The 10,053-nt window shown below is 44.0% G+C and overlaps 1 protein-coding gene across 2 annotated transcripts; it reads left to right on the top strand.

Moving 5' to 3' along the window:
* The first annotated feature begins 3,598 nt into the window (after positions 1–3,598).
* Positions 3,599–6,228, top strand: LOC121836080 (cuticle protein 16.5-like). 2 transcript variants are annotated; one of them, XM_042290775.1, is made up of 3 exons: positions 3,599–3,710; positions 4,731–5,592; positions 6,157–6,228. In XM_042290775.1, coding segments are annotated over exons 1-3 (873 nt in total). In that variant the 5' UTR covers positions 3,599–3,701; the 3' UTR covers positions 6,159–6,228. The 2 variants fall into 2 exon arrangements, with proteins under 2 accessions (XP_042146709.1, XP_042146708.1); XM_042290774.1 differs by having other exon boundaries at positions 4,731–5,596.
* Positions 6,229–10,053: the final 3,825 nt, after the last annotated feature.

Genomic DNA, 10,053 nt, shown 5'->3' with positions numbered 1-10,053 from the left:
AGATCAATTGACGTAGCGTGACTGAAACGCCAAGTCAGTCTCCCAGCGTAAAATGACCGGACGGACGGACGGACGGACAATCTTTTGGGATTGGAGGCTTACGTTAAAAAGCATTGAATGCTTTATTAATTATATTCGGCACTTTCCAAGCGCCCTCTAAATGCGTATAATTTATATAAGGCCCCTCCTTACGCCTCTATTTGCGTGCATATCAAGGAGGTCATTGAAAGGCACATTACGAGGGTTTTCTGGATATATATAAAGCTGTCACAGCGTCGCGCAATGTGATACTGTCGTTTAATGTAATGCTGTCAAGTGACGTGGCAATGTCACGTCCTTACGTCACGTTACGTAACGTTACTATTTGACGTGACGTTGTCACGTGAAACCACATCGTCACGGTGTCACGTGACATGACGGCTTCACGTTGCCTTATAATTCTACGCGGCGTCAGATACTTCCTATAAATACTATGCATTAAGAGCGTTTTGAAGATTATGTGAAAGGTGAAACTGCGACGTCCTCGAAGCTAGATCCTCGACAACGATAAGTCCACCAGATTGGGTTTCATCGGACATTTATTATGACTTAAGTTCTTGAACTTTAACTTCATGCGGTAGCGGACTGTTCTAGAGATTCTTATTTACCAGCACCAAATTCTCATTCTGTTGCGGGTTTAATGAGACCTTGTCCATATCTGAAATCCCTGCTCGGGTTCTTGACACTTTACGGTATGTGGAACCACCAACAATTTCAGAGGGCCGTGGCATAAAAAAAAAATTGAAGCTTGAGTGCATTCCTAACACTTGTGGTAATATCTTACACACATGTACAAAATGACCCCATTCGATAACATGGATGACAAACTTTTCATCCTCGTTTTCGCTCCGCCATACGCGTCGGTTGCACGGGTGATCACTTTAGCGCGCCACAACACCTTATTACGCCCTTCAAATCTTTCCAAGATTGACTTATTTAGTGGTTTTTGATTACACTCAGCGAGTGCCTAATTGGGATCGTATGTTTAGTTTAACTAATTGAAAATATAATAACCAAGTTTAGTTATAGGGCTTATCGTGACCATTAAAATTTGTGTTATATACCCTGGCAGTGGAAATAACCTGCGCAAATCGCATTAGTGTAGCCTTCAAGAGAAACCCAATCTGTAAAGCCCCAAAAAAGAAATAAATAAGGTCGTAAAGGGCGGAATATAGCGGTTGGATGGTAAATACTAAGGGCTAGAACAAACCCAGGTGTACGCGATTGTAATAAAAAAATTGTCATCCACCCTTAATGCGCTAGAAAATTAAGAATTCCAGCTGACAAAAAATGACATTTCGAAAGCGAAAACGTAGAAATTGCAAACACACATATATCGTAATAAAAAAATAAATAAATAAATAAATAAAAAAAAACGCGGAAAGAAAATTTAATGTAGAATTTCACGCGTGGATTTTACTTTACCTTGGTAAACAACTAACTAAACCATGAACGAAAAAAAAAAAGCTTTTTTATGTTTACATGATGAGTGACACTAAATCTTTCCAATGGAAGAGATTGAGGAAGCGATCTTGTCTTTTGGATTTCAAGGTCGGATCTTGTTTGCTTGTTATCAAGTCTACAGGGGACATTACGGAATCTCGCGAGATCTAATGTCTTCTGCGAAAGCTACACATGGCACAAAAAAAGCTTTATGTTTATTTAGTCTCTACCAAGGAACTTATTTAGGAAAATGAGCAACATTCGGTATAATTGTGCTTTAATTATCATGGAGTAATTAATTTTGATTATTAAAATGTTAGCATATATTTTCATACACAATCCTCCTGGGCATCATTGAAAGCTATTGGATCAGCTCCATTTATAAAAATGTAAGGCATGAACAGAATTTTGCGGCGTTCTGAAGGGAAAAAATCCAATCTTGACTTGTTTTGAGTTTTCTTTTCCTATCACAACACAACCCTACGCCAGCCGTCCCGTACTTCGTGCACAATGCGTCTAACTTCCACCCCCCCCCCCCCCCCACACACACACACACACACTGTCATTCGAGGAATTGAAGTATGACTAAAGGCAGCAGTATGTTACGCAGTGTCGTTCGCGTTCCAAGAATAGACTGTGATTCTTGGGTTCATTTCTCTCATGCGAAGAATGCGCTAAGGCGCACGTTAATTGCGCGGTTTGGCCACGGGCAACAGGGCCACTGGCAAAATCATTTATTTCTATCAGAAACTGGAACAAAAAAAGACTGAATTAAGTGTTCCTTCTTTATCTTTTCTTTTTTGGTTTGGGGGGGGGGGGGGGGTGATGTAGAGTTCCGCATGGACGTTATATTTGTGTAAATAAGGCTGAGTCAGTTGCTTTCCGCGATGCAAAAGAACATTCCTTATCAAAGCCATAGATCTAAAATTTTACTTACAGAGTGATTTACTAATAAATATTTAGTTATTCACTTATCGCGAACATTATTATATCTACTAAATTGTCGGTGTGGCAGCGACCAGTGGGACTTCAAGCTATTTTTGTATGATGCGTAGTTATCACTGGAACGAAGCTTGGGCCTTTTTCCCGCGTATTAAGGTATACATTAATTACGACACCAATCGTTTATCTTACGCTATGGGTTATAGGTAAGCTAAAAAAAAATCTTACCCGCCATTTCCCAACAATATTAATGATGTTTAGTATTACATCTTTTGCCGAGAAAGCATAATTTATATCTGTATATTTTCTAATTTTTGTGGATTTGTGACCGGAGAGCCGAGAGTACTCATCAGGGTGTCGAATTATTCTTTTATCCCTGAGCGAATCAAGGGAAAGAATGCTTTTCAGAAGCCAATATTGCGTTCGATATACAAGACCCCAGCGCAACATTATGGAGTATGTGTTCTCAATGGAGCACAAATATTAAAAAAAAGAAGAGCCCCGTAATAGCCAAAGACATATATGCCTCATCTCTGGTGAAAAATGCCCACAATCGTTCCTTCTATTCCACAAAGCATCTTTTTTAGATAATAATAGGTTTATATACATTGAGATCTAAATGGAGGCCTTAAAACCGGCAACGAAGAAATAATTAACGTGAAGAGTTTCGGCATCTGGCCGATTTCAGTGCACTTACGATGTTTTCCATTTCTAGTTAAGATAACCTATGTCACTCCGTGTCCCTAAAAATATATTGTTTTCAGAAACGAGGGCCTTCATTGGCCTTCATTGGCTTCTATTCATTTTTTGCTGGAATCTGGTCAATTTTAACCGGATCCCAGGAAGAATGACTCAAAAGTTAATTTCAACCATTCTCCCCACCGACGAGTACAACTGGTACGGGCTTTGCATTGTTAAGCAGGAAGTATAGCCAGCGGATTCGCTAGAAGTGAAAAAAAGTAATACCCTCACTCGCTCATACATAACGGTTAGAACCAGTTTATTAAGGCGTGGCAGAACCCAAGATCCGTATTCGTCTGAATCACGAACTGGAGACAAGTGTCAACTGACCGGGTGGATGTCGAAATGTACGAGAGGGGCGTATTAGTATGCAAAAGTAGGCATAGTTAACGTGTTTTTTTTTATATAAAGAAGCACTGATTATTCTACACTCAGAATAATTTGTTTTAATCTTGAATGGTTCGTAAGAGTATATAAGCGCTTGTGGTCTTTCCAGCTGAGCACTGGAACACATCTACAGACTCTTCATTTGGAACATGGCTGGAGTAAGTTTAATCTCGAAAATATGCTACTGTTGTTTTAGGCGGCTGTATATTCTACTCAACTTTACACATTCTTTAAAATATAGAGGAACTTCGATCTAAGTGTAGACGAATACAAAAAAGTGTAGTAATGTGAATCTTCGATGAACGAGCAAAGAGCTGTAATTAAAGATTTTTCTAGTGCTGTGCTCATTACGTTTAACACAATTTGCGATTTCAGAAACCTAAGAGTTACAATTTGTACTAATAATTATGATTCGTAGTTTATTATTGTTTATATTTATCCACTGGCGAAGATTTGTGTTAATTGCTATTCTCGTGTGGAATCATGAAGGCTGCACTGCTAAGAGTACACTCTGGGCATTGTGTCAGGTTTGTGCACAGACCGGAGTGCTGAACATCATCGTCTCTATTGCAACCAGCGAGAAGCAATCAATGTGTTTTGCGTCGAAAAAACAACACGCACACAAACACAATAACGAAAGGAGGGATCTAACGATGTGAAAAGGTCTTGGTGGTCTCCCGGTGGCAAGACTGAGGCGTTCAGTTTATGAAAGCCTCAGCCTTTCATTCAATAGATTCGGCACTCTGATGGCTAAGAACGCCGTGCGCTCTCTTGATGTACTCAGGCTACAAATGGCGGCCAAAGAATCAGTGGTGAAACGAACCGACTGGTTGTTCGTTCCTGCGACGAATTTTTAGTGGTCATATACCCGGTAATTTGAAGAAGTTAGGAGTGGGAGGTGGATAAGGAGTCGGTTTTGATTTGGGCGTGAAAGGAAAGGCCTTTATTTGTCAAGCAAATGTCTAGCAGGCAGTTGATGAAGTAATACGTTCGTAACCCATTTATTCATCTGTAGGGTGTAGTTACAAATGCCCACATAAGAGAGCCATGAGAAGACTTAGCACAACGTCATTCATTATGACTACATATGGACCTGCGTATACCTCGATACATGAAGTCAACAGTCAGCAAAGTAATTAACAGCCTATTTGGAACTAAAGTGCAATAACTTGTTTCAGCTCCGTGCCTGCATCCTCCTGGCTCTTGCTACCAGTGCCTTCGCCGGCTATCTCCACGGTGGCCTAACCCACGGCGCTGGGTACGGTTACGGTGTCGGCTACGGTGCCGGCCTTGGCTATGCTTCCGGCCTTGGCTACGGCCATGCGATTGGCCTTGGACATGGCTTTGGCTATTCTGGTCTGACCGGCTACAGTATCGCTGCCCCAGCCAGCTACGCCGTTGCAGCTCCAGCCGTGAGCCGCACGGTGTCCACTTACCACGCTGCCCCAGCTGTGGCCACCTACGCCGCCGCTCCAGTTGCCACCTATGCCGCTGCTCCAGCCGTCACTAGGGTTTCTACCGTTCATGCCGCCCCAGCTGTCGCCACATACGCCGCCGCTCCAGTTGCCACCTACGCCGCTGCTCCAGCTGTGACTAGGGTTGCCACCATTCAGGCTGCCCCAGCTGTAGCCACCTATGCCGCTGCTCCAGTCGCCACCTACGTCGCTGCTCCAGCTGTGACTAGGGTTGCCACCATTCAGGCTGCCCCAGCTGTAGCCACCTATGCCGCTGCTCCAGCTGTGACCAGGGTGTCCACCATCCACGCCGCTCCAGCTGTGGCTAGCTACCAGACCTACCACGCTCCAGCTGTCGCCACTGTGGCTCATGCTCCAGCTGTGGCCAGCTACCAGACCTACCACGCTGCCCCAGCCGTGGCTACCTACGCCCACGCTGCTCCCGTGTACGGCTATGGAGTCGGCACCCTCGGATACGGCGTCGGACACTACGGCTACGGACACGGTCTTGGCAGCTACGGCCTGAACTACGGTTACGGTCTGGGCACCTACGGTGACTATACCACCCTTCTCCGCAAGAAGAAGTGTAAGTTAAAAAGACGAAACCTTTGTTAGGATTTATTGGGAGGCTTTGTTTATTAATTTATTTCTGTAGGGACTAAAAGTGCAAAAAAGAAAAAAAGAAAACAACAGTGAAATCTCTAGATTAAGGTACTTATTTTTTAATATTACATAGAAACTATGAAACTCTGATACAATGTGAATGACGTGGAGATAACAGCGACCCTTTAATACATAAAAAAATTATGTCGATAACAAACAATTAATTATATATCGAAATTGGTGAAAGTTTTTACAAACCTAGAAGCAAGAATCAGCTTCAAGGAAAAATATACATCTAAAATATCTATAAAGACTTTAGTTTACGAACTCTAATGATTGAGAACATTTTAATCTAGATCGCAAATAAGGGCATATAAATAACTGATGTGACGTGCTACACATACCGGTGCTAGAGAGTAAAATTAATTAGTTATACATTACGTTTTGTTGGCGTAGTTGGGAGCTTGACGAATGCTGAGGTGACTAGTCTGTATTTTTTTCAGCCAAAAACTCAAGTTACATATTTGCTATTTTTTTTTATTTTCAGAAACAGGAGACATTTGAAGACAGCTCATTTCACTGCCATCCCTACGGATTTTGAATAAAGAGCTCCCCGAGGCCAATGTCCTTTTTTATTTCTGGTTATGATGGGGTGATATACCTGGCAGATAAATCTTATCTGCGAATACGATATTTTGTGAAAAACTACACACTAAAATATGATAGATGAATTGCTGCGGGAGTGTCAGCTTATGGCAAAGACGGGAGCAAAGATTCCAGTCCCAAGGTCCACACTCTCCACTTTTATTCTCTCTGTTTTTCTACTCTCGTCTCTTATACTCGCCGCTCCACAATTGGAAGTCCGTCCCGTACGAGGCCACAAATTAGGGTAGTAGCAGCGTGTGAGATAAAGTTTCAGGTTGTATGAATAAGCAAAGCACTTCCTTTCGCCCTATATACTTTCAGTACCTGTCAATAAAAGTTGATAACAACGAGCCGCCCCCATCGGCGCAAGTGCAAGGTAACAGCGCCGCTAGGCACGCCATTGAAGCAGGGTGGCTGGTCGCCACCACGCTGTATCCGCTGTAGACCTCGACGCACACGACACTAGCTGCGAACGGCCGCCTCGGCTCTACGTCGACATCACAACCGTTGTTACCTTATTTAAACAAACATATTTTCTAAGTTGCCGTTCCTTTCCTCCACACACACACACACACACACCCAAATCATTTTGTCGTGTCCGCTCAAGAGTCCGCCTTTAACAGATGCCGGCTTTGCGGACCGAACGAGAAGAAAGAAGACACACACTCTCGCGTGCGAACTCAAGAGCTATCGGATATCATCCTCTGCGAACGATCCATGTGATGTTTACCTCAGCGTAACACAATGTAAATAGACATACAAATATTTAGTCCACTAGTAAAAACTTCTTTAACATGAAAAATGCATACTTTAAAGAAGGGGTTCTCAAACCCCGGCACGTGGAGGTACTCCGGCCGGCCCGCGGCTGGCCGCGGGTTTTCCAGTCCTTTTCTGGTAGGCTCACTGGTACAGATGAAAAAAATTAGCGCACGAAATAAAAAGGCGCCGCGACGTGCAACAAACGAATCGTCGTATATATCACTGATACAGTTTTGTGTCGTATTTATTGCGCATTGTCACGACCACCATCGTCAATTTTAGTCCTCTATGTCCTGTCAGTTTAGCTGTGTTAAAGTACTTTTGTATTTATGTGTGCGATTTTCTGGTTAGTGTCATATGTCACAACGGTTTTATGTTTTTATCACTAGTTCTACCGTTCTCAGTCGTCCTCTACCCTTTTTCGTGTATGGCTGATTTCCTATGCTTATTTATTTATACCTGACGTGCGTTCTGAGTCGAAGATATGGTTGAATGTCATAATTATCTAATTGTAACTTCAAAACAAGGTATATTTCTTCCTTTACCTTAGATGTCATTTTTATACTTACTATTATTTGAATTTATGTACTTAAAGAGTTATCGACTAATTTCTATAACTTTTCGTCGTTTATGTTGTTTCGTTTATTTTCCGGCCCTTGACACTGCGATGTTGTAACCTGGTTTAGGTGGCAAATATATTTATTTCGAGGAGTCGAAACTAAACATGTCCGGACGCCAGGACATACGGTGCCGAACGCCCAGCTGCCAGCCACGGGAGCCCGTGCACCTTGCTTGATGGTCCTTGCAATGGTGATTGGCTGTCTGATACATCTCCCCGATTACGAAGACTGGAAGCGCTCCGGTGCCATGCGTCTTCGTTGAGGGTACTGTGGCATGGGCTTTAAATTACGGGGTGAACCTCCTGGGCTTGCTGGAGTTGGAAATTCCGTTGTAGACGCAGTGCGTTCCACCGACGGACTTTTGCTGGCCGGAAACAGGAGGCCTTCGGAAGCATCGGATGCCACTCTGCACATTAGGTGGTCAGCATGCACACGGCGAACGTTGAAGTTATCATCCAAGACCTCGAAAATCACGCTACCAGCCCTTCCTTCAATTACGCCCTTGATCCAGTGCTGTTTTCTCAGCGGGTGCTTGATTCACACTTTTTGGTGAATTGCGAACGTGCGCGAGTTCAAGTGGCAGATCTGTGGAGGTCTGGACGGTTTAACCGAGGGTTTTACCAAATCAAGCACCGTCCTAGAGTGTCTCTGGTTCAAAAATTCGTATGGTGCCTTCCCAGTGAATATATAATGGGTAATGCGGTGTCGCATCCAGAAGTGTTGCAGGCTCTTCCGGAGGTCCTTTCCTTTTGCGCGACAAAGAGTGGTCTTGAACGTCATCACGAAGTTCTCGGCTTGACCATTTCATTTCGCATGATACGGTGGCGTGAGAAGGTGGTCAATGCCATTTTGAACCAGAAACGACTCGAATTCGGAACTAAGGAACTGAGGTCCATTGTCCGTTACCAACTGTTGTGGAAGACCATGGTGCAGAAATATTTCTTTAAAGGCATCTATGGTCGCTGATGCTTTCGTAGATGTCATCGGCGTGACTTCCGGCCATTTGCTAGATGCATCAATGACAATGAGGTAGTGCTTTTGGTTCAATTCTGGAAAGTCTGCATGAAGGCGATGCCAGGGTGTTCCCGGATCTTCCCAATGATGCAGAGGGACTTGCGGTCAAGTTTGTTTTTCGATTTCTTGGTCAATTTGGCAACCAAAAATAAGATCGCGCAAGCATCTTCGTCTTCGTTTGGCCAATGTGACCCTCATGAAGCAGATCGCGGAAGGATGGCCTGAACTTGCTAGGAATTACCGTTCGAGCATTCCAAAAAATGCAACCGTGGAGCTCGGCAAGTTCTACTCTTTGCTTGTGGAACGGTTGAATACTTGGGTTAACGACCTTCGTTGGCCACCCTTCCACGATGTGTATGCGAACCTAAGAGGGTGTATTATCCTTTGCTGTCTCCTTGGCTATGTCAGCTGTCCTGATGGGGAGCTTTGTCAGACTTTTGTTGTGGAGTGCGAAGACATCTTCAGACTGCGATTGAGTGGAAACCACGCCATGTGACATCTCTTGGTCAAAGGCTTGATCAGGGTCTTCAGCAAACCGGGACAGAATATCAGCGTTCCGAAACTTCTCGGTTGGGAAATATTCGATGGTGTAGGCGTAAGTCATTAAACTTAGTGCCGAACGTTGAAGTCTGTTAGCTGAAGTGATTGAAAGGCCCTTGGTTGGTCCAAAAATGATGGTCAAAGTTCGATGATCTGTGTACAAGAAAAACGTTTGTTCCCAGAGATACTGATGGAACTTAAGTACACCAAAAATGATTGCCAGTGCCTCTTTCTCAGTTTGAGCATACTTCCCCACTGTCTTCGTAAGTGTTTCTGAGGCGTGAGCGATGGGACATTCCCTTCCGTTGACTTTACGGTAGATCACTGCTCCAACTCCCTCTGATGAAGCATCTGCCGCAAGGGAGATCGTCTTGTCAGGGTCGAAGTGGACAAGAGCTTTGGTTGCTGATAGATGCTGTTTGATCCTGTCAAAGTGTCCACACAATCGGAAGTCCGGTTCCAGGCAGTGTCCTTTCGTAGAAGGGCGTTTAGTGGTGCGGACATCTCGGCCAAGCTTTGCAGGAACTTACTGTAGTGTTGGATCATCCCCAGAAGAGATCTCAGCTGACTGACATTTTTGGGCTCAGGCATGTTGAGGATAGCAGAGATCTTTTTAGGGGACGGACTGGACCCTTCACCATGAACCCCTTGTCCAAGATATTGTACTTGCTCTTGAAGAAAGCTGCACTTGCTTTTCTTCAGAGAGTACCTGCATTCTTCGAGGCGCTCGAGGACTCGTTCCAGATTCCGAAGATGATCGGAAGTGTCCTTCCTGGTTACAGTAATGTCGTCTAAATAACAAACCACATCATGACCTGCAGTGACTTGGTCCATTGTTCATAGGAACACGGCTGGCACCGACGCAA

This window comes from Ixodes scapularis, unplaced genomic scaffold (genome assembly GCF_016920785.2).
Source record: "Ixodes scapularis isolate PalLabHiFi unplaced genomic scaffold, ASM1692078v2 PGA_scaffold1__304_contigs__length_218370807, whole genome shotgun sequence".
Lineage (NCBI taxonomy): Eukaryota > Metazoa > Arthropoda > Arachnida > Ixodida > Ixodidae > Ixodes > Ixodes scapularis.
This window is presented reverse-complemented; position numbering and strand designations above follow the sequence as displayed.